A 24,496-nucleotide genomic window follows, 5' to 3' on the forward strand; every position below is an offset into this window, starting at 1 on the left:
AATATTAGCCATTCCCTTTAGATTATGTCTAGAAAGTTACATAAAACAAGGAAAAGTTTCACTTCAGTTGTACTAATATTCTTGTTATACTAAATTTGGATCAGGTATTTCATTATAAAGTAAGAATCATAGTAGGTACATGATGAATGTTTCGTTTAAGGACTCCCAACTAATAAGTCAACAACCTGCGTTAATCTTACAAGCTTCAAACATACCTCTACTCTTTTTATTATTAGATATTAAATCTTCTTCGTGATTAATATCAAGTCAAAACATAATTCTTCCAAATATTTCTTAATGTTTTTCTACAACTTGACCATTAGCGTCGTCCTTGAGTTAAAAATTCTATTACTATGTTGGTAACCAGTACGAAATTCCAGCTAGTTTCAGTTTTTATGCCTATGTGTTCATAGATACACATTTTTGGACTGATAGAACCTGAAAAATATTACCTATAGAAAACCCTAGACCAAAACTTTGATCATGACTTTTTTTGTTTACATGGTAATTTTTCTAACAATAAGCAATCTCTATTTTATGAATACATACTTACTTTCATTAGTTACAATATGAAGCCTCAAGTTGAGTTTTAAGTATGATGAAATTTCAATATTAAGTGTTCTTAAAATCTAATTTAGATGAAGATTGATGCAAACCCAAAACTATAACAAATAATAACGAAAACCTCCTTTTGTGTTTGTTTACAATAAAATATATTTGTTTCTTTTATTTTATAAACTACAAAAGAAAATTGCACACACTTTAAAAAATTATTTTTAATATACTTTCATCCACAGTAACTCTAAATGTACTGAAAGCAATAATAATGTGATGTACGATGTACGTAGTTGCAGCTAGAGCTAGAGCTGTAGTTTTTTTTTGTTTTTTTTCTAATAGCTGAAATAACAAAATTCATTTTGTTAGCGTTTAATCATTAACAACAAAAAAAAAGAAACAAGATTATTTATAATGAAGTAAAGGTTTAACTGTAAGGTAAGAATAATTGTTTACTGCCAGAGATTCTCCCAACTGTTTGAATCAATCGATTCATCTAAGGTAAGAATAATTGTTTACAGCCAACGATTCTCCCAACTGTTTGAATCAATCGATTCATCATCACCAATGTTACAAGTAGTAATGCAACAGCTTTTCCCTTTTATGAAATCAATGTACGATTTAATAAGTTGATTTTTCTGGAGATAAAGCTGCACTTTTTGTTTTCTAGCTTCCATTTTTTTATTTTGATATTTCCCTTTAGCCTTTATTAATTTCTCTTGCGCAATCTGTATTTTTAATTCTTCTCTTTCTTTTATTTGCTGATCTCGTTTTTTTAGGCAACATCCTCTATAATGAGGTGTGTGCCATTTAAATGATATAATGGATTGCTTGTTAGGAAATAAATTTTCCATTAATTCCACAATTTCCAAATCTATTTCTCTATTACAGTCAGGGACATCTATATCATCTAAATAAGTTTTATAGCCTTTTTCCAATTCACACCATCTTTTTTCACAACTAGCGGCCGCTATGCTTGTATCAAATTGCTTGGAAAGTTCTTCACTTATTACCACCCACATGTACTCCATAGTTTTCATTAATCCAGTGCCTATCGTTGGACGATATTCTTTCCACAAATCTATTAATGCTTTGGTTTGTTTTTTACTCCAAATGAAATTGTCTAACTTTTCTGACACATTAGGCATTTTTCGTTCATTAAAACAATTGTTAGGGATTTCTAGAAAAGCTTCGGCTCCTGGAATTAAAAAAAATAAAATAAAACTCAGGTTTTTTTGGGTACAAGATGACAAATTGCCAAATTTTATTAACAGTTTTGTTACTGCAGTTTACTAAAGTCGTGTCTCGTTATGTCGGTTTTATACTCTGTTGTGGTTACAATCAGACGACTGTGGGTGCGTTCCACTAAGCGACCTCAACGACCAAAACATACCTTCAGGCGTTCCACTTGGCGACCGCCGTCGTTGTGGTCGTGGCGAAAACGTCACTAATGACGTCACTATTTTCGCTCACGCGAAGCCCACAACGCCCCATCTATAGAGCTGGGTCGAAGTGGGCGTTCAGAAATATGGCGCAATTTTTAAAACAAAATATGGCGACCGAAAAAATTATCTCATGTAAATGAAAGTATTATTTCATGTAAATAATAGAATGTGTTTCTCGAAAGTCTACAATAAATAAATAAATAAATAATTACTTATCCCTTTACACACTAAATCACTGAATAACACGAAATCATTTACCTGAAATAACTTTTAAATTCTTCATCTGAATAAAGATCAATTACACTGATAGCTAATAATACGTGGCCTAAGTTTTCGCTTTTCATCATTGCGATTTTGTAAAATTGCATTCCACTCTTATCTATTCTCTTAGATAAAGAACTTTCTAAAGCATTATTAATAAATATCCAACTGTTGCCACAAAAGACATTTTAATTTTATTTAAACGTAAATTTTATAAATACTCCACTAAAATGTAATATAAAAAATTGAATATATTATATATTTAATATAAGTCAACTTTACCAATAATTAATAAAGTTTATAATAACTACTCATAAACGGAGTTAAAATTAAAAAATAACCTCTTCAAGCTTCTGACTTATTTTCGAGGTCCCCACTTGTAATGTTTACATGAACGGTTAAAACGCCCCATAGTCCATTCCACTTGAGTTTTCGATCGCTCTGTTTTGTTTTATGTTATTCATATTCATCTTTGGTTGGTTTTTTTTTTCTCTCTCTTTTTTCCAATAACTGCTTACAGATTGTGCCATCGTTGCCAATAATCTCATATATTTTATGGGATCCTATCTTTTATTTAAGTGCACATTCTCTTACTAATAAACTTGAAACTTACATTCTCCTTTTATATACGTAAACTTTTAAAACAGTACGAAACCCGTTTAAAATATGCAACAAAAACCGACATTTGCGAGCTGATACAATGATGCAATAATGTTTGCATAAAAAATTATAACGATAATAACAATAATATTATTTAATAATAAAACTAACCTAATAATAACTAACGGAAACCAAGTTCGTATGGAAAGCAATTAGAAAGAATATTAAGTGCAGTTAAAAATACCAAACAAAATAATTTAGGCCTTGCAACCATAAAACTTTTGCCTTACAACAAAACCCAATAAAGAGAATATACACGGAAATCAAGGCTCCCATTTAATCAAACACACTAAAAGTAAAAAAAAGATTAATTGCAAGTAAGGCATAGCCGCGTACGTATTTTACGACAGACTTCACAGCATTTGGAAAAAAAAAGAATGTAACAGTATAACTTGACAGTTAAATAGGGCAACAAAAAAGGCAAGTAAGTCCTTATTAGAAATGATACAGATGTTTGAGAGAACCCATTTTAATTAATTTGCAGGGAAAAAAAGACATAAATATCTTCTATCATATATAAACCAATCAAATCATTTACGGACGTGACGAATATCATTGCCATGACCAGATTGTTCCCACAACAGAGTATGTATTACCTCTGAACTTTGAACTTTTGTAACTGTATCAGAGCCATTGAAGAACATATGCATGTAAAAAGTACTTAATAAATTTAAAATGATTCCCAGAAATCTATATTTTATTGATTTTTTTTCAAATTACAAATAAAATGAAGTTTATTTTAGGGGAATGTTAGTTATTAGTTATCTTCATAAATTATTAGTGTAATACTTACGATCTATGCACCGATAGTCCACCTCAAGATACCTCGTGACATCATTAGTGCAGGATGAATTAAATATTTGATTGCTAGCATTTACACTGCATTCCTTTAAATTGTTGCACCTAAAATTTGAAATATAAAATGTTATAGATTATATACAGGGTGACCAGAGTTATATGCTCCACCCACTTTTTTTTTTAAACGGCGGGAAATTTCGAAAAAATAAAAAACACGTATTTAATCATTTTTTTGTTTAGTTTATTTTTAGTGATTGACCCATTTTTTTAAACCTCTGTATCTCGAGATACAGCATCCAACTTTGTTTTTTCAAATGAACGTTATATTTTCATTTTTTTTGTATATTTTTATAGTATTTGAGCTTCTAAAAAAAAAAAATTTTTTTTGAAATCGGTTAGGTTTTTCAAAAGTTATGGTAATTTAAAATATAAAAAACAAATTTCAGTTTATTGACAAAATTACGTTATTTTTTTTTAAGAATCTGTTCAAACTGGGGCACAGTCAACGGATAGGCAAGCCAAAACTCTGGACTCCCACGCTTTGCTTGTAGCAGCACTTATGGTGGCGAAGTCAAGATCTGGGCCGGCTAGAGTTTTTTAAGAGACATTTTGCCAGTTCTGCTTGAAGATGTTCCTCTACAATGTCGGCTAGATTTGTATTTTCAACAAGATGGTTGCCCGGCACATGATGCGAGTTTTTCGAGGTTACCTGGAAAGAAATTTCCCCATCCAATGGCCACCTCGATTTCTGGACTTGACCCCCAATGGACTATTTTTTTGTTGGGGATATCTAAAAAATAAAGTGTCAAGTATCCTTAATCCCGTGGCTTCAGTCAATGATCTGAAACATCGAATAATTCTAGCCTGCCTAGATCTTGAATTCGCCACCATAAGTGCTGCTACAAGCAAAGCGTGGGAGTCCAGAGTTTTGGCTTGCCTATCCGTTGATTGTGCCCAGTTTGAACAGATTCTTTAAAAAAACTAACGTAATTTTGACAATAAATTGAAATTTGTTTTTCATATTTTAAATTACCATTACTTTTGAAAAACCTAACCGATTTCAAAATTTTAGTTTTTTTTTTTTCTTAGGGGAGCTCAAATACTATTGTATAAAAATATTACCCTATAAATAAATAAATAAATAAAAAAAAACCTTGATTGCACTTCCTCAGTAGCATACTCGGAATCACAATTTTTAACAGGTGTTACGGTACTTTTATTATTGCAAATATATGGATTTGACCTTCCATAAAAAGCATTTACAATCCATAAATAGAAATTTTCCTGGCATTGCAGGTTAATTGTATCATTTTCACATGTAACTGCGGTTAAAACATCAACTGGAAAAATTAGGCATATTTTTAATTAAAGTAATAATGATGAAAATATAAACACAGAATCACAAACGTGTTCCTCAGTAAACTGATCATTGTGATTGTACTAGTACGGATGTCCTAGGGTGCGTTCCACTAAGCGTTCACAACGTTCACGCTCATGACCGCGGTTTTGCCCGTTCCACCTTGCTTGCGAGCGTTACAATTTTGAAATCTCAAGTGGAATGGACTATGGGGCGTTTTTATCGTTCATGTAAACATTACAAGTGGGGACCTCGAAAATAAGTCAGAAGCTTGAAGAGGTTATTTTTTAATTTTAACTCCGTTTATGAGTAGTTATTATAAACTTTATTAATTATTGGTAAAGTTGACTTGTATTAAAAATATATATATAATTCAATTTTTATATTACATTTTCGTAGAGTATTTATAAAATTTACGTTTAAATAAAATTAAAATGTCTTTTGTGGCAACATTAGGATATTTATTAATGCAACGTAATAATGCTTTAGAAAGTTCTTCATCTAGTTCCGATGAAGAGTGGAATGCAATTTTACAAAATTGCAATGGTGAAAAGCGAAAACTTAGGCCACGTATTATTTAACTATCAAAGTGTAATTGATAGTTGTTCAGTGATTTAGTATGTTAAGTAATTTTTCATTTTTTTTAGACTTTCGAGAAACACATTCTATTATTTACATGAGATAATACTTTCATTTACATGATATAATTTTCTTCGGTCGCCATCTTTTCTTTTAAAAATTGCGCCAAATTTCTGAACGCCCACCACTTCGACCCAGCTGTTAAGGTGGGGGGCGTTGTGAGCTTCGCGTGAGCGAACATAGTGACGTTTTCGCCAAGACTACTATGACCACCGCGGTCGTCATGTGGAACGGCTGAAGGTATATTTTGATCGTTTTGAGCGCTTAGTGGAACGCACTCACCCCTAGCCGACTTAATCTGACATTTCACTTTTCTCATAGGGAACGATCGATAATAATCTTATATTTATAGAACTAGACAGAGTCTACACAATGTCCTCTTTTGGTTGCTGGGCCGAGATTTACGGAGACCATATCCTTGCTCTAATCCAATCTAATGCATAAAAAGGAGCACAACAGTGGACATTTAATAAGATTAAATATCGATCGATTTCTTGTGCCAACGAATCAAATTAGAAAGTTGGGGCAGCAGTGGAGTAGTTGTTGCGAGAGGCGTCAGGAAAATCAAAGTTTTCCCATTCCTGAGTATAAGAGAATAATTAATGATTGGCCTAACTAGGAAGATGGAAAAATAAATAACAGCTGACATACCTTTATGACACTCGTAGGACACATCCAAATATCTAAAGGTTCCATTGCAATGATTAGGAAATAATGATTCATTCACAGGCACATGACAAATACGTGTCCCCTTACAACTAAAACGATATATTCAAAAATAAAATGGTACTAATAAGTCAGAAATGGGTGAAAATAAAAGTTTAATGTTAACTGCTCCATAAATCTTCAAACGTTAAATTTTGAGAATATTATTTGTTTTTTTAGTAAGATCGTAAAGAATCTACAGGGTGACCATGGTTACAGGCTCCACCCACTTTTTTTTTTTAAACGGCGGGAAATTTCGAAAAAATAAAAAACACGTATTTAATCATTTTTAGTCTAGTTTATTTTCAGTGATTGGCGAATAATAACTCTAGCCTGCCTAGATCTTCACTTCGCCACCCATAAGAGCTGCTACAAACAGAGAGTGGGAGTCCAAAGCTGCTTTGGCTTCCCTATCCGTTGATGGTGCCCAGTTTGAACAGATTCTTTAAAAAAAAAAAAAAAAAAATAATAAGTTAATTTTGACAGTAAACTGAAATTTGTTTTTCATATTTTAAATTACCATAACTTTTGAAAAACCTAACCAATTTTTTTGTTTGTTTTGTTTATGTTTATTTATTTTGCAACTGCAATAGATACAACAAGCAAAAGAGATGAGAGTAAGGAAATGGCACGTGCACGCATGTGCGCCAAGTGGCGTGAGTGAAATGAACGACGACCATCCAGTGATGGAGAAGCCGTTAGTTCGCCCAGGTTGGCAAGCTTACACAGCGACCATCCTAGGAGGTCGGCGTTGTATTGAGATGGTCGCGTGGCCGCCGTCGCTTTAGTCTGCACTGTGTAACGAAGTTGACCTGGGCAGAAACGAAAGGCCTAGATTGTTCTAGGGGTTGAGCGACCAAAGTCGGTAACAGGCCACCACTGTGGGAACAAAAGGGCGGTCTCTACCTGAACTAGAAAGGAAAGGGCTAGATTGTTCAAGGAGTTTAGTGACCGTAGCCTGTAATGGTCCACCGCTGTGTAAAAGCCAGCTAAGAGAAAGGCCTCAGTTGGGGTGGTAGCATATGTGTTTTCCCAGCCAGTGATTGACAGGTGAGAGTGAGACAGACGGAGTTGGAGAGAGACAGAGAATTGGAGAAGGCGGCCCTAGTTGTGAATGTGGCAGTATGTGTTTTCCAGCCAATGAGCGGCAGGTGGGAGCAAGACAGACGGAGTTGAAGTGAGACAGAAGGTTAGAGGAGGGCGGCCCCAGTTGGAGTGGTGGCAGCATGGGTTTTCCTCAGCCAGTGACCGGCCGGTGGGCGTGACACAGACGGAGTGGGGCAGTCGCAGTTAAAAGGAGGCAGACACAGCTGGAGAAGTCAGTTTTAGAGTTTTTAATCAAGTTTTGTGTTAGTCTTGGGAAGTCAGTTTGGAGAGACACTTTGGAAGTGATAGTTTGAGAGAGTCAGTGTTACTGAGTGCTTCAGTGTTAGCCAGTTGGGCAGGTAGTCAGTTCGTGAGTAGAGCTTTGTTAGTGCGGTTGAGTCTAGCGCAATTCGGTGCAGTGTGGACCAGTGGTCAGTCGGGGAACAGTTTTGTGGCGTTACGAAGTGAGTAAGTAACAGTAAACTGTTGTGACTGTTGTAAATGGTAGCTGTAATGAATAGCGTTTGTTGCTTGTAAATTTTAATGTGAGTAATGTTAATGCGTTAATAAATCAGGTTACTACTTACAAACTTTAGCGTGTTTTATTATTTATCAAACCCACATATTATTTAAATTAACTAGTGGCAGGCATTAGTTACAGTTGTGAAGTTTTTAGCAAAAAGATAGAAAAACTTTACAGTTGTTATAGACATGTTGTGTGGATCAGAGGGTTTGCAATGACTGGTTTAGATTTGTAGTGGAGTTTTGTGTGGCAGAGATTGGGGTCTATTTCCAGAAACGAGAGGAATATTTAGATCAGAGTGTATAGTATGATTGGAGACCTAGAAGGGAGCGTTAACTATTGTTCTCAGGATTTTTGATTGTAAGGTCTGAAGTCGGTTGATGTTCGATTTTTTAGCGCTTCCGTAGAGTTGTATTCCGTAAGTCCATATTGGGGCAAGTAGAGCGGTATATAGTGATCGTTTGTTCGTCAGGTTCAGTTTTGATCGTTCTAACAGATTTAAAAAAAAAATTTAAATACAAAAAAAAAATTAAATACAAAAAAGCTCAAATACTATAAAAATATAAAAAAAAAATTAAAACTGTCCGGTAGGACAGTTGTATAAGGGTTGACCATCAAAAACTGCACGAAAAAGCGTAACGTTGAAAAACACCCAACTTTGACAATTTTTTTCTCTTTTTCTATAAAAGATAAAATTCCCAAATTTTCTTTAAATCTTACTCCAAACCCTCCTTTATAACTGTAATTTTTTTGCAACCACCCAGATCTAATAGGTTTCGAGAAAAAAGTTGCCGAAAATGAGCAAAAACGGCTTTTTCAAAAAATGTTCTTGTTCTTGTTCTTGTTCTTGTTGTTGTTGTTGTTGTTGTTGTTCTTGTTGTTACCTTTTTTGTAAACAACGTAGCGCCTAAACGCGTGAACCGATTTTCATGAATGAGGTGTCATTCGATTCAGTATTTTATGTAGATGTGCCTTTTGGGGGTCTCGACGCTGTACATCGAATGGGAGAGGAGTTAGCCCCCTTTATGTAAGGCCCCCTCCAAAATTATTATTACTAATTACTCTGTAAATCTTGGCCCGATTTTGATAAAATTTGGTAGGATGATAGAGTAAGGGCTCCCCTACGAAACATTAATGCGGCGATCAGCTCTTACACTTGTTAAGGGGAAGTATAGCAATCGTTTCAAATTATCGACACGTGAACCGATTTTTATGAATGAAGTATCATTCGAATCGAAATTTTATACAGATTTGCACTTTAAAAGTCTCGGCACCGTGCCTCATAAGGAGGGGAGTTTGCCCCACCCAAATAAGGCCCTTTCTAAAACTATTATTACCAATATTTCTTTAACGCTTAGTCCGATTTTGATAAAATTCAGCTCGAATAAGTGGTTATAGCTCCTCTACGTTGCTGATTCTCTTGCTCCTACTAAGAGGAAGTACTGCAATCGTTTAAATTATCAATGAGTGAACCGATTTAAATCAATGAATTGTTCGATTAAAAAATCTTTGCCTCTTTGCCTTTTAGGGAGAAGTACTGCAATCCTAGTTTATTTTTCTTACTCCTCTTAAAAGGAAGTACTGAAATCGCAGTTTAATTTTGCTATTTACGTACAAATACCTTCCTATGTTATTCAAAACGCTTTCTCAAAAAAATTGTTATTGAGGATGGTTTGGGAGCCGCAACTACAATCATTCTTTAAAAAGATCTCTCCAGTGGTAGTTAACACCTTATCAGGTTATAATGATAGAATTGCTTATTCCAAATTTTAAAAAAATCTGTAAAGCAGATATGTAACTTTGTAAAATAGACAAAAAGGAAAATCTATCCAAAAGGTACAAAAATCTCCTTAACAAAAACTTACAGTTTAAAATGTTAAGTATAAGGGTTGATTAAACGCCAAAAGGTACACAAATCAGCGAGTACCCAACATTTCATTAATACTTCATTAATATTTAAGTAATTTTACTGCATTAATTTTCATTAATAAGTTATTTTTTAGAATTTATTAGATATCACAGACCCTTATGCTGGCCACTTCATTTATATTATTTTTTTGTTATAATGATGATAAATCACATATACGTACATGCATGATAAAGTAAAGATAAAGTTAGAGTAGGCTACTGTCTTGAATTCGTCTTACCGAAATATTCGTGAGCACAATTAACACACAGTTAATAACAAGTAGATTATTAAACAATAATTATTCATTTCTCTATTGTAATTTAATTTAGTCCCCCTAATTTTACTTATAGTAAAATACTGGAATAATTAGCTGTCCTAAATATAAATATATAAATATATGCATATCTTATTTACTTTATATTACATATATACAACATTGTGGGAAGAACACCTAGATGGAGAATGTAATTGAAGAAAACTATATTATTTGCGATAAAGCCAGATAATTATTACCTATTATTATAAACGTTTGACTACTTCATAAAATAACAATTACTTTAATCGAAGAATGAACTTAAACCGACAATTTTTATTTAAAAATAAAAATAAATAAATAAAATAAACAAAATCATTGATGTAAGTTGGTGTAAGTTTTTTTTAAAAAAAAGGTTTTGAATTTTTTAGCCTCATATTTTTATTTTATTTTTTATAACGTTTTTCTTTTTAACCTGTAATTAATAGTTTGATTATTATAAATAACTAGATATTACAGTCAATCTACAGTGCTACTTGAACATATATTTTGTAGACGAAAATGGCCAGCATAAGGGTCTGTGACATCTAATAAATTCTAAAAAATAACTTATTAATGAAAATTAATGCAGTAAAATTACTTAAATATTAATGAAGTATTAATGAAATGTTGGGTACTCGCTGATTTGTGTACCTTTTGGCGTTTAATCAACCCTTATACTTAACATTTTAAACTGTAAGTTTTTGTTAAGGAGATATATATAACGTTCCATTTGAAAAAAAAAAGTTGGTTGCTGTATCTCGAGATACAGGGGTTTAAGAAAAATGGGTCAATCATTGAAAATAAACTAGACTAAAAATGATTAAATACGTGTTTTTTATTTTTTCGAAATTTCCCGCCGTTTAAAAAAAAAAGTGGGTGGAGCTTATAACTCTGGTCACCCTGTAGATTGCTTTTCTACATTTCGGAACCCATTGCTGGGTAAACACTTTTTCAAATGTACCAACTGAAGTTAGGAACCTTTTTTTGGAAGGTCCATTTCATCTGAGACGTCAGGCTTTCCAATTTCAAAGGCGTTCCTGAATAGGAGACACCAAATCTCCGGAAACGTAAAAGAAAATTTTTTTTTTTTTTTTACAGACTTTGGCGAATGGAATTATATTATTTATAAAATTCATCCAGTAGTTCTGTAGATCACCTGAAACTTATTTTACTCTAATACCGAATGACACTAAATGATTCTAAAAAAAAAAAAATTAACTATATTATAAAATGGAAAAAAAAAGAGTATGTTTATTCAAATGTAAAACATAAAAAAAAACTTTGCTTACAGAAGCTGCACTATATCTACGGCACTGGGCAATCCTGGACAATTTCGTGCTAAAGTACCCCAACGTCCCGCAATTACATTGCAGTATTTTTTATCTCCTTTACCAAAAAACACTGTTAAAATTTTTAAAGCGTATCCTCTAGAGCAAGTGAGTGTCATAGTTTCTTTTTCACAAACGATCTTTCGCAATATTATTTCTGGAATACAGATATATGTCGCCTTAACTTTTGATTGTATTAAGTAAAAGTAAAGTAATCGCCTATTTTTTCAGGCGGGGCTTAACGTCCAACTAACAATTAGATGTCGTGGACGGAGGCGACTAGCAAACATAGTTTACTGTAAATTTCTTTTATAAACCATTAAATAAAATCCAAGGCCTAAGACCGGGAATCGAACCCAGTACCACAATGCATACGAGGGTCGTTTGAAAAGTCCGTGCAAAAATAAAAACTACTTAATTTTTTGGGGTAAACCTTTTTTATTTTTCAACATAGTCTCCTTTTAGGCTTATACACTTCGTCCAACGCTGCTCTAGTTTGTTGATCCCTTTCGAATAATAGGATTTGTCCAAGTCTGAAAAATAGCCATTCGTTTCTGCAATCACCTCCTCGTTTGAATAAAATCTTTTTCCCGCCAGCCATTTCTTCATATTGGGGAACAAATAGTAGTCCGAGGGAGCCAAGTCTGGAGAATAGGGGGGGATGTGAAACGAGTTGGAACCCTATTTCCATTAATTTTGCGACCACAACTGCTGAGGTGTGAGCTGGTGCGTTGTCGTGATGGAAAAGGACTTTTTTTGTGGGCCAATCGAGGGCGTTTTTCTTGCAGCTCGGTTTTCAAACGGTCCAATAACGATGAATAATATGCGCCTGTAATAGTTTTACCCTTTTCCAGATAGTCGATGAGGATTATTCCTTGCGAATCCCAAAAGACAGTCGCCATAATCTTTCCGGCCGAAGGAACGGTCTTCGCCTTTTTTGGCGCAGATTCCCCCTTGTTAACCCATTGTTTAGATTGTTCTTTGTTCTCAGGAGTGTAGTGATGTATCCATGTTTCATCCACAGTGACGAAACCACGCTTCCTGCGGATTCTTCTGGAACAGCTGCAAACCATCCTTGCAACACTTCACACGATATCGTTTTTGGTCAAGCGTGAGCAATTGCGGCACCCATCTTGCGGATAGCTTTGTCATGTCCAAATGTTGATGCAAAATATTATGTACCCGTTCATTCGGCATCTGCCCACAGCACTAGCAATCTCACGCACCTTCACTCTTCTGTCATCCATCACCATATCATGGATTTTATCAATGATTTCTGGAGTAGTAACCTCAACAGGGCGTCCAGAACGTTCAGCGTCACTTGTGCCCATATGGCCACGCCGAAAATTTTGAAACCACTTATAAACTGTTCTAATCGAAGGTGCAGAGTCACCATAATGTTTATCAAGCTTCTCTTTAGTCTCCTGAGGCGTTTTGCCTTTCATAAAGTAGTGTTTAATCAACACACGAAATTCTTTTTCGTCCATTTTTTTGAAAATCACTCGACTTCCTCGATTCAAACGAATGCCAAACACAAAGAAATAGACCGATCTGGCTGAAACTTGGTGTGTGTTCTTCCAAGAGATGCTACTAACTAAACATAACCTCGATACGCGCCAGTAGTGCTATCTCTCTGACTTTGCACGGACTTTTCAAACGACCCTCGTATTAGCTTCGCAGGTCTCGCCTCTAACCGCTCGGCTACCGTGGCGCCTGATTGTATTAAGTATTATAAATAAATAAATAAAAGATTTAATAATTACATCGTTATTTATTTAGACTTGTCTATTAAACTTGACAGAGAATCATTCTTAATTCATTCTATTTTTATTCCCCACCCCCTTATGAATCTTTGGCTTAATCTCAAAGTCTCATCTGGAACTTCGGCTTAATGTTTTGTTAGTGCTATCACTTAAGGTTTAAATATAATTTTCAGAAAATATTGATTTCAATAAGGTTTTGGCGACGCTGTGATATCATGCTTCCTTCAAAGGCATTAATTTTATTGTAATGATGTAAAAATATTTAAGAATTCTTTCTTTTTTTTAAGTTTCATAAAAACGTACAAAAGCATTTACGATAAAAGAAGTCGGCCGAGTGTGCATTCCAATTTTTTTTAAAAAAATAATTATAATTAAAGAAAATCTGTGAATTCTTTTCATTAGAATAGTTTTAAAAGTATTTGATTTATTGTCTATCCTATTGCAGTTTTTAGTAATAACATTTTAATATATAATAGTAGTCATTTATTAATACTACATCTTAATGTTGAGTAATTATCTCTTATTTCTTTTTGTATTTTATTTAAACTTCATTGTGTCTTTTTTTATTGCTACAATTTTTTTTTTATGTTTAAGAGTATTGTTTTATTTAATATTCCTAGTAGTTATTAAGGCTATTTTTATTTTTTAAATTATCGTCTACATCGATATAAGTATACAATAATTTGAAAAATCAATTGTTCATTGATTTTGGTGAGTATTCATTAATGCAATAGGGGAAAAAATCAATAAAGTTTAAAAAATACATATATAAGAAAACTAAAAACCTTATCTCAAGAATCTCTTTGACAGAATGGTACTGGAGTAATTTCTATAAATACTAAAAATATTTAAGACTAAACACGAATGCAATGAGGTTAAAAAGTTTGAACGGTAATCGTCGGAGTTATCGACGAGAAAACCTTAAAAAAAAAACGAGAATAATCGATTCAGTAATGTAGTACTACTCCCTACTGTAAAACTTTCATAAAATTCGGAATTTTATCAACACTTGCAAACCCTTCTTGTAGGGTACAAAAAGTACAACCGTAGTTGTATTTCTAGTCTTACAAAGAAAAAAAAAGCACACTAGAAATGCGATAAATCGAATTATCCTAGAAAAAAAAAAAATGTTTCAAATAATAGTTGTAAAGCTGGACAAGTACAATGTGATTACATAAATCGATCAATATATTTTCGAAAAATTCCTAAAAATTGAAAGGTCATCCTGTAATGATTTATAATTTTTGAAGTTTTTTTTCTTTTACCCACTAATACAGACTATTTTCAAAAAAAAAAAAAACAATTTTTTCTGACTTAGGTGACCTCTTATAACGAATAAATTTCCGTTGAAAACTAGTAATCGATAATTTGATTTTTTTTTTATCGCAAAACTTTCTTTACATAGTCAAGTAAATAAAAAAAAATACATGCTATTCGTGGTAATAACTTTTATTACAATGAATTTATTTTTATTGTATGTAGAGTACTTACCAGATTCACATAAATAATCTACCTCAAGATATTTGGATGAATTCTTACATGGGTGCTGCCAGAGTTTTGGATCTTCAAACTCTTCTTCGTTTGCAGAAACAATGCATGTTTGAACACCTTCGCATCTAAAATGCAGTAAATAAAAGGTAATTTACTAAAAGTAATTTTTTTTTTTTTTTTTGTGATAATATATAATTGGGACGGATTCAGACACATAATGCAACAATTTTACTCGCAATTTACCATTACAATTTTACCAGTGAGGTTACTTAAGGTTTTCCCACTGAGGTTACATCATAGTTATTTGAGGTTTTTCCACTGAGATTTTGCTACCAATAGCAAAGGCATGATAGTTTTTTAATGGCATGGAATAACTTTTAATACGCAATGACTTTTACTCCTCATTTGTAAAATGTTTTCTCTTCACTTCCGCAGATGGGACAAGTCTTACTCAGAAAAGAACGTATTGAAGCGTCTAAAATGTCCTGTTTTCAACTTTCAACGGAAAAATACTGTTTGTAAGTATTTTTATGAGTAAGAAAGAAAGCATGAAGATCGTACATATTTTGGAGTTTGTATATGGATGTTTCAATAGAATATCTTAAAAACTAAAACTCAAACATGCTCAAACTTTGTATTCCGTTTTGAGTTTTTGTCGAAATCCAAAAACCTGAACTGTAGAAAAGGTTTTCTTTCATTTTTAGTGATTTTCTTGTGCTATACTTTTCTCAAATCGTCGTCCAAAAAATTGAATGAAAGTTGTACCTCAACTACCACACCTTCATACCTCTCACCCAAATGATTTTCTCCTAATCAAACATCTGGATATGAGAAGTATTGAAACTCAAATTTTCCTTGTGAAAAACAAAAAAACAGTTTGATAGCACTTTAACTAGTAGTTCTTCACTGCTGAGGAATAATGACTTTCGTCGAATTCCTTGAATCTCGGAGCCCACATTTTCATACAGTATGGCACAAATCGACTTTATCTCGTTGGCAAAGATGTTCTGATAATGCTGGTGCTTATTTTGATTAAATTTTACGAATAACACAATTTTAAAATATAACCTACCCCAGGGGAGTAGTAGGATTAAACATTCTTTTTAAGTAACATTCAAGTGTAATTTTCGGCCACATAACTAAATAGTAATATTAGAAGATCCAAAAGTAACATTTTTAAAAAAACGTAGGTTGAAGCTTTTACACTAAATGAATTCCGTAAATCGGTGAAAATGAGAATATTAATTTGTTTAATAATTAGCTGTGTTTCAGATCAACCGTAGTGTTACCGATAGAATATTCTAGAACGCGTAGTTGGATTCGCATTGCTAGACGATATTAATGGATTGTCGTAATTTCAACACTGTAAGTGCACTATATATTGATATGTATTAATAGAGTCATCTCTATTAAAGTGAAGAGCATCCCTAAAAGCAAATGTAAAATAAACTTTCATTATTAATGAACAATTTATCTTCTAGAAGTGTCAAAGGGTATATTGATGTCAACTTACAGTTGAAGAAAGTCATGCAAGGGTGCAAATCATTTTTTGATTCTTTATTCATCTAAGCAAAATATACCTAAATTTGTGAATTGATTTGTTACAAAGAATAACGCCATTGTCTAAGTTTTTATTTTATTTTATTTTTTTTTAAATTTAGATAGTTCCGGTTTGATTTAGGTAATCAGCCAGAAAGGTTGATTTCAGTATATTTTTATTTTATAATGATTAGTAATTTTTGTGTGTGTGTGTGTGTGTGTTTATATACTGGCTCAACAAAAAAGATTTATTCTATTTCATTTTATTATTAAGTTAAAAATTGTTACTAACCTATTTAGCATTGTATCCATTGCTTCAATATTTAAACACTTGTCAGAAGAACGGGATTGTTCATGGCATGTAAGTTGATTTTTTCTTCCGTAAAAGGTGTTAACTATCTTTATAATATAACCTGGAGAACATTCAAGTTGCATTTTTTCATTTTCACAAGCGAGTGCTTTCAAAACGTCAACTAAAAAGTTTTAATAACAAAGACAATATCAGTAAATAGTACTTTTTTTCCAAGTTCAAAATAAGCAATAAGTTTATGAACTATTCTTTACCATGTCTCAAACATCTATGAACCACTTTTAACTCTCTTCCAGAGCCTGAACAATTATTGTTAAATACATCGCTTGTGGCCTGAAGCCGACATTGCTGCTTTTGATTGCAACTGAAACAGTTATATTACGTGCTATTTCATTCCTTTATTAATTTTTTGTTTTAATTAATCAAGCAAAAAATAAAGCCATTGTCGCCTAAAGCCTTTGCAGTGTACTGCCGACTCTTAGAGATCCCCGGATTCGAACCTGCCTGCCCTTAGATTTATTTTTCCTTCTAACAGCTAGCTCACTTTCACAGGGTGCCTGAATCGAGGGAACATTAGTCAGAGGCCGGCAGTACAATGCAAAGCCTCTTAACATCAATGACCTTAGATGTTAATTTGTGTTAAATTAAAAACAAATATAAACGATATATTTAATATAAAACTTACGTTTCTTTTATTATTTTAAAAACTTTGTCACCTGCTGTACAATTGATCACTTTATCCTTGGGATAATTGCAGGATTCTTTGTTTCGTATTCCATATACTCCTATTATAATGTCTATACCAAATCCTCTAGGGCAAGTGATATGCATTGTGTTCCCTTCACACGCTCTATTTTTGAATATAATAGCTAGAAGAAAAAAAAACTTGAGCCCTTATAATTTCTAAAATATTTGCAATATTTTGTCTTATGATCAAGTAATCATATATATATATATATATATATTTTATTAAATTAGAGAAGATTTATTTGGTTTGAAATAACAAATTAAATGTAAATAAATCTATGTACCTGCACTAACAGTATTTAGAAAAACAGCCAATACTATATAGTTTATAAAGAACATTTTTTTTGTTTGAATAACAACTGGTAACACTGAAGTACGATAACCATGCAAGTGTTGTGGTTGAAAATTTATAATTATAAATACAAAAAGTGATTTCTCACGAATTTATGGTTCGCCGAAATTGTGTTGGGGGGGGGGAATACGTGGTAGTAGTTTGAACTTTTGCCATAGATGTCAGCGTTATAGATAATTTCGTTATTTCTACTTCTCAACCAATTAAGAATAATTGCAATATTGTTGAATTTTCTAAATTGTATTTTAAACTGAATAACATGTTTTGATGTCTTCGGAATTAATAAAAAAGAAAAAGTTTGTATGTTTGAACAGCATACTCGGCAAAAACCAAGTATTTTAAACTTCAAAATCCTCCAAAAAGGAATCTTTTCTATGGAAATTCTCTAATTTCTAAGTTGTCTCATGTAATATTGGATCTATTATTATTTACTAAATACTTCACTTTTATCTGCTGTAACCAGAGTTGGGCACTGATTAAAAAAACAATTAAATTCTAAATTTTATTGATTAAATTTATTTTTAATTTTAATCAGAATTTAATCGGCGAATTTAATCGTAATTTTAATCATATGACAATTATTTAATCAATTAAATTTCAGATTTAATCGTTAATCAAACTAATTTAATCATCCACTTTTATGGCTTTTCAACCAATGGTTCGAACCACGTTTTGCCGAGGCCTTTTTTCTGAGCGTCTTCAATAAATACTTTTCGGTTAATTTTTGTAGACTTGGACTTCTTCACGAGTCTCTAGACCAGCGGTTCTTAACCGGTGTTCCGCGAATATGGTCCAAGTGTTCCGCGAAATTTCAATTTTAAATGTATTGAAATTTAGAAACTTAGGAAAGATGCGAAAACAAAAAATTGTTCCTTTTTTTTAATTTGAATTTAATTTTAAGTTCTTGCTAAATACCGAATTTCAAATTATTTAATGTTAGTGTTCCGCGAAAAAAATATATACATATAATTGAGTTCCGCGTCTATGAAAAGGTTAAGAACCACTGATATAAAAGGTTGAAAATTTTTTGGGTCATGAAATTCTGTAAAATTATGGCCGTTCTATATCTCCCACTGTGAACCACGAATTGGTATGGAATTTTTTTCTCTTATACACTATGTTTTTCTCAATTAATAACTATAGTTATTTTGTGCACAGATCTATAAATGTAGAAGATATAAAGGGTTGAAAATTTTTTGGGTCATGAAATTCTGTAAAATTATGGCCGTTCTATATCTCCCACTGTGAACCACGAATTGGTATGGAATTTTGTTCTCTTATACACTTTGTTTTTCTCAATTAAAAACTATAGTTATTTTGTGCACAGATCTATAAATGTAGAAGATATAAAGGGTTGAAAATTTTTTGGGTCATGAAATTCTGTAAAATTATGGCCGTTCTATATCTCTCACTGTGAACCACGTATTGGTATGGAATTTTTTTCTATTATACACTTTGTTTTTCTCAATTAAAAACTATAGTTATTTTGTGCACAGATCTATAAATGTAGAAGATATAAAGGGTTGAAAATTTTTTGGGTCATGGAATTCTGTAAAATTATGGCCGTTCTATATCTCCAACTGTGAATCACGTATTGGTATGGAATTTTTTTCTCTTGTACATTTTGTTTTTCTCAATTATAAAATATAGTCATTTTGTGCACAGATCTATAAATGTAGAAGATATAAAGGGTTGAAAATTTTTTGGGTCATGAAATTCTGTAAAATTATGGCCGTTTTATATCTCCCACTGTGAACCACGTATTTGTATGGAATTTTTTTCTCTTATACACTTTGTCTTTCACAATTATAAACTATAGTTATTTTGTGCACAAATCTATAAATGTAGAAGATATAAAGGGTTGAAAATTTTTTGGGTCATGGAATTCTGTAAAATTATGGCCGTTCTATATCTCCAACTGTGAACCACGTATTGGTATGGAATTTTTTTCTCTTGTACATTTTGTTTTTCTCAATTATAAAATATAGTCATTTTGTGCACAGATCTATAAATGTAGAAGATATAAAGAGTTGAAAATTTTTTGGGTCATGAAATTCTGTAAAATTATGTCCGTTTTATATCTCCCACTGTGAACCACGTATTTGTATGGAAGTTTTTTCTCTTATACACTTTGTTTTTCTCAATTATAAACTATAGTTATTTTGTGCACAGATCTATAAATGTAGAAGATATAAAGGGTTGAAAATTTTTTGGGTCATGAAATTCTGTAAAATTATGGCCGTTTTATATCTCCCACTGTGAACCACGTATTTGTATGGAATTTTTTTCTCTTATACACTTTGTTTTTCTCAATTATAAACTATAGTTATTTTGCGCACAGATCTATAAATGTAGAAGATATAAATGGTTGAAAATTTTTTGGGTCATGAAATTCTGTAAAATTATGGCCGTTTTATATCTCCCACTGTGAACCACGTATTGGTATAGAATTTTTTTCTCTTATACACTTTGTTTTTCTCAATTACAAACTTCAGTTATTTTGTGCACAGATCTATAAATGTAGAAGATATAAAGGGTTGAAAATTGTTTGGGTCATGAAATTCTGTAAAATTATGGCCGTTCTATATCTCCCACTGTAAACCACGGATTGGTATGGAATTTTTTTCTCTTATACACTTTGTTTTTCTCAATTACAAACTACAGTTATTTTGTGCACAGATCTATAAATGTAGTAGATATAAAGAGTTGAAAATTTTTTGGGTCATGAAATTCTGTAAAATTATGGCCGTTTTATATCTCCCACTTTGAACCACGTATTGGTATGGAATTTTTTTCTCTTATACACTTTGTTTTTCTCAATTACAAACTACAGTTATTTTGTGCACAGATCTATAAATGTAGAAGATATAAAGGGTTGAAAATTTTTTGGGTCATGAAATTCTGTAAAATTATTGCCGTTTTATATCTCCCACTGTGAACCACGAATTGGTATGGAATTTTTTTCTCTTATACATTTTGTTTCTCTCAATTAAAAACTATAGTCATTTTGTGCACAGATCTATAAATGTAGAAGATATAGAGGGTTGAAAATTTTTTGGGTCATGAAATTCTGTAAAATTATGTCCGTTTTATATCTCCCACTGTGAACCACGTATTTGTATGGAAGTTTTTTCTCTTATACACTTTGTTTTTCTCAATTATAAACTATAGTTATTTTGTGCACAGATCTATAAATGTAGAAGATATAAAGGGTTAAATATTTTTTGGGTCATGAAATTCTGTAAAATTATGGCCGTTTTATATCTCCCACTGTGAACCACGTATTTGTATGGAATTTTTTTCTCTTATACACTTTGTTTTTCTCAATTATAAACTATAGTTATTTTGTGCACAGATCTATAAATGTAGAAGATATAAATGGTTGAAAATTTTTTGGGTCATGAAATTCTGTAAAATTATGGCCGTTTTATATCTCCCACTGTGAACCACGTATTGGTATAGAATTTTTTTCTCTTATACACTTTGTTTTTCTCAATTACAAACTTCAGTTATTTTGTGCACAGATCTATAAATGTAGAAGATATAAAGGGTTGGAAATTTTTTGGGTCATGAAATTCTGTAAAATTATGGCCGTTTTATATCTCCCACTTTGAACCACGTATTGGTATGGAATTTTTTTCTCTTATACACTTTGTTTTTCTCAATTACAAACTACAGTTATTTTGTGCACAGATCTATAAATGTAGAAGATATAAAGGGTTGAAAATTTTTTGGGTCATGAAATTCTGTAAAATTATTGCCGTTTTATATCTACCACTGTGAACCACGAATTGGTATGGAATTTTTTTCTCTTATACATTTTGTTTCTCTCAATTAAAAACTATAGTCATTTTGTGCACAGATCTATAAATGTAGAAGATATAGAGGGTTGAAAATTTTTTGGGTCATGAAATTCTGTAAAATTATGGCCGTTCTATATCTCCCTCTGTGAACCACGTATTGGTATGGAATTTTTTTCTCTTATATACTTTGTTTTTCTCAATTACAAACTACAGTTATTTTGTGCACAGATCTATAAATGTAGAAGATATAAAGGGTTGAAAATTTTTTGGGTCATGAAATTCTGTAAAATTATGGCCGTTTTATATCTCCCACTGTGAACCACGTATTGGTATGGAATTTTTTTCTCTTATACACTTTGTTTTTCTCAATTACAAACTACAGTTATTTTGTGCACAGATCTATAAATGTAGAAGATATAAAGGGTTGAAAATTTTTTGGGTCATGAAATTCTGTAAAATTATGGCCGTTTTATATCTCCCACTGTGAACCACGTATTGGTATGGAATTTTTTTCTCTTATACACTTTGTTTTTCTCAATTGCAAACTACAGTTATTTTGTGCACAGATCTATAAATGTAGAAGATATAGAGGGTTGAAAATTTTTTGGGTCATGAAATTCTGTAAAATTATGGCCGTTCTATATCTCCCTCTGTGAACCACGTATTGGTATGGAATTTTTTTCTCTTATATACTTTGTTTTTCTCAATTACAAACTACAGTTATTTTGTGCACAGATCTATAAATGTAGAAGATATAAAGGGTTGAAAATTTTTTGGGTCATGAAATTCTGTAAAATTATGGCCGTTTTATATCTCCCACTGTGAACCACGTATTGGTATGGAATTTTTTTCTCTTATACACTTTGTTTTTCTCAATTACAAACTACAGTTATTTTGTGCACAGATCTATAAATGTAGAAGATATAAAGGGTTGAAAATTTTTTGGGTCATGAAATTCTGTAAAATTATGGCCGTTTTATATCTCCCACTGTGAACCACGTATTGGTATGGAATTTTTTTCTCTTATACACTTTGTTTTTCTCAATTGCAAACTACAGTTATTTTGTGCACAGATCTATAAATGTAGTAGATATAAAGAGTTGAAAATTTTTTGGGTCATGAAATTCTGTAAAATTATGGCCGTTTTATATCTCCCACTTTGAACCACGTATTGGTATGGAATTTTTTTCTCTTATACACTTTGTTTTTCTCAATTACAAACTACAGTTATTTTGTGCACAGATCTATAAATGTAGAAGATATAAAGGGTTGAAAATTTTTTGGGTCATGAAATTCTGTAAAATTATTGCCGTTTTATATCTCCCACTGTGAACCACGAATTGGTATGGAATTTTTTTCTCTTATACATTTTGTTTCTCTCAATTAAAAACTATAGTCATTTTGTGCACAGATCTATAAATGTAGAAGATATAGAGGGTTGAAAATTTTTTGGGTCATGAAATTCTGTAAAATTATGGCCGTTCTATATCTCCCTCTGTGAACCACGTATTGGTATGGAATTTTTTTCTCTTCTACACTTTGTTTTTCTCAATTACAAACTACAGTTATTTTGTGCACAGATCTATAAATGTAGTAGATATAAAGAGTTGAAAATTTTTTGGGTCATGAAATTCTGTAAAATTATGGCCGTTTTATATCTCCCACTTTGAACCACGTATTGGTATGGAATTTTTTTCTCTTATACACTTTGTTTTTCTCAATTACAAACTACAGTTATTTTGTGCACAGATCTATAAATGTAGAAGATATAAAGGGTTGAAAATTTTTTGGGTCATGAAATTCTGTAAAATTATTGCCGTTTTATATCTCCCACTGTGAACCACGAATTGGTATGGAATTTTTTTCTCTTATACATTTTGTTTCTCTCAATTAAAAACTATAGTCATTTTGTGCACAGATCTATAAATGTAGAAGATATAGAGGGTTGAAAATTTTTTGGGTCATGAAATTCTGTAAAATTATGGCCGTTCTATATCTCCCTCTGTGAACCACGTATTGGTATGGAATTTTTTTCTCTTATATACTTTGTTATTCTCAATTACAAACTACAGTTATTTTGTGCACAGATCTATAAATGTAGAAGATATAAAGGGTTGAAAATTGTTTGGGTCATGATATTCTGTAAAATTATGGCCGTTCTATATCTCCCACTGTAAACCACGGATTGGTATGGAATTTTTTTCTCTTATACACTTTGTTTTTCTCAATTACAAACTACAGTTATTTTGTGCACAGATCTATAAATGTAGTAGATATAAAGAGTTGAAAATTTTTTGGGTCATGAAATTCTGTAAAATTATGGCCGTTTTATATCTCCCACTTTGAACCACGTATTGGTATGGAATTTTTTTCTCTTATACACTTTGTTTTTCTCAATTACAAACTACAGTTATTTTGTGCACAGATCTATAAATGTAGAAGATATAAAGGGTTGAAAATTTTTTGGGTCATGAAATTCTGTAAAATTATATCCGTTTTATATCTCCCACTGTGAACCACGAATTGGTATGGAATTTTTTTCTCTTATACATTTTGTTTCTCTCAATTAAAAACTATAGTCATTTTGTGCACAGATCTATAAATGTAGAAGATATAGAGGGTTGAAAATTTTTTGGGTCATGAAATTCTGTAAAATTATGGCCGTTCTATATCTCCCTCTGTGAACCACGTATTGGTATGGAATTTTTTTCTCTTATATACTTTGTTTTTCTCAATTACAAACTACAGTTATTTTGTGCACAGATCTATAAATGTAGAAGATATAAAGGGTTGAAAATTTTTTGGGTCATGAAATTCTGTAAAATTATGGCCGTTTTATATCTCCCACTGTGAACCACGTATTGGTATGGAATTTTTTTCTCTTATACACTTTGTTTTTCTCAATTACAAACTACAGTTATTTTGTGCAC

The 24,496-nt window shown here is 31.9% G+C and overlaps 1 protein-coding gene across 3 annotated transcripts; it reads right to left on the reverse strand.

The window, feature by feature from the left end:
- Nucleotides 1–215: 215 nt before the first annotated feature.
- Nucleotides 216–18,751, reverse strand: LOC141448556 (uncharacterized). Of its 3 annotated transcripts, none has more exons than XR_012455131.1 (12): nt 18,208–18,751; nt 17,350–17,533; nt 16,919–17,028; nt 16,647–16,827; nt 14,816–14,940; nt 11,523–11,718; nt 6,367–6,473; nt 4,873–5,059; nt 3,715–3,824; nt 762–1,753; nt 554–662; nt 216–438 (listed from the first exon to the last, which is right to left on the reverse strand). XR_012455131.1 is itself a non-coding variant. In XM_074116980.1 (10 exons), the coding sequence occupies exons 1-10, from the start codon at nt 17,748–17,750 to the stop codon at nt 1,071–1,073; spliced, it is 1,938 nt and encodes a 645-aa protein (XP_073973081.1). In that variant the 5' UTR covers nt 17,751–18,176; the 3' UTR covers nt 675–1,070. The 3 variants fall into 3 exon arrangements, 1 of the variants encoding a protein (XP_073973081.1); XR_012455130.1 differs by lacking the exon at nt 18,208–18,751 and adding an exon at nt 17,696–18,176; XM_074116980.1 differs by lacking the exons at nt 216–438; nt 554–662; nt 18,208–18,751 and adding an exon at nt 17,696–18,176 and having other exon boundaries at nt 675–1,753.
- Between the last annotated feature and the right edge of the window lie 5,745 nt (nt 18,752–24,496).

The sequence above is a fragment of the Rhodnius prolixus genome, unplaced genomic scaffold (assembly GCF_049639745.1).
Source record: "Rhodnius prolixus isolate KJV_2025 unplaced genomic scaffold, Rpr scaffold_2, whole genome shotgun sequence".
Taxonomy (NCBI): Eukaryota; Metazoa; Arthropoda; class Insecta; order Hemiptera; family Reduviidae; genus Rhodnius; species Rhodnius prolixus.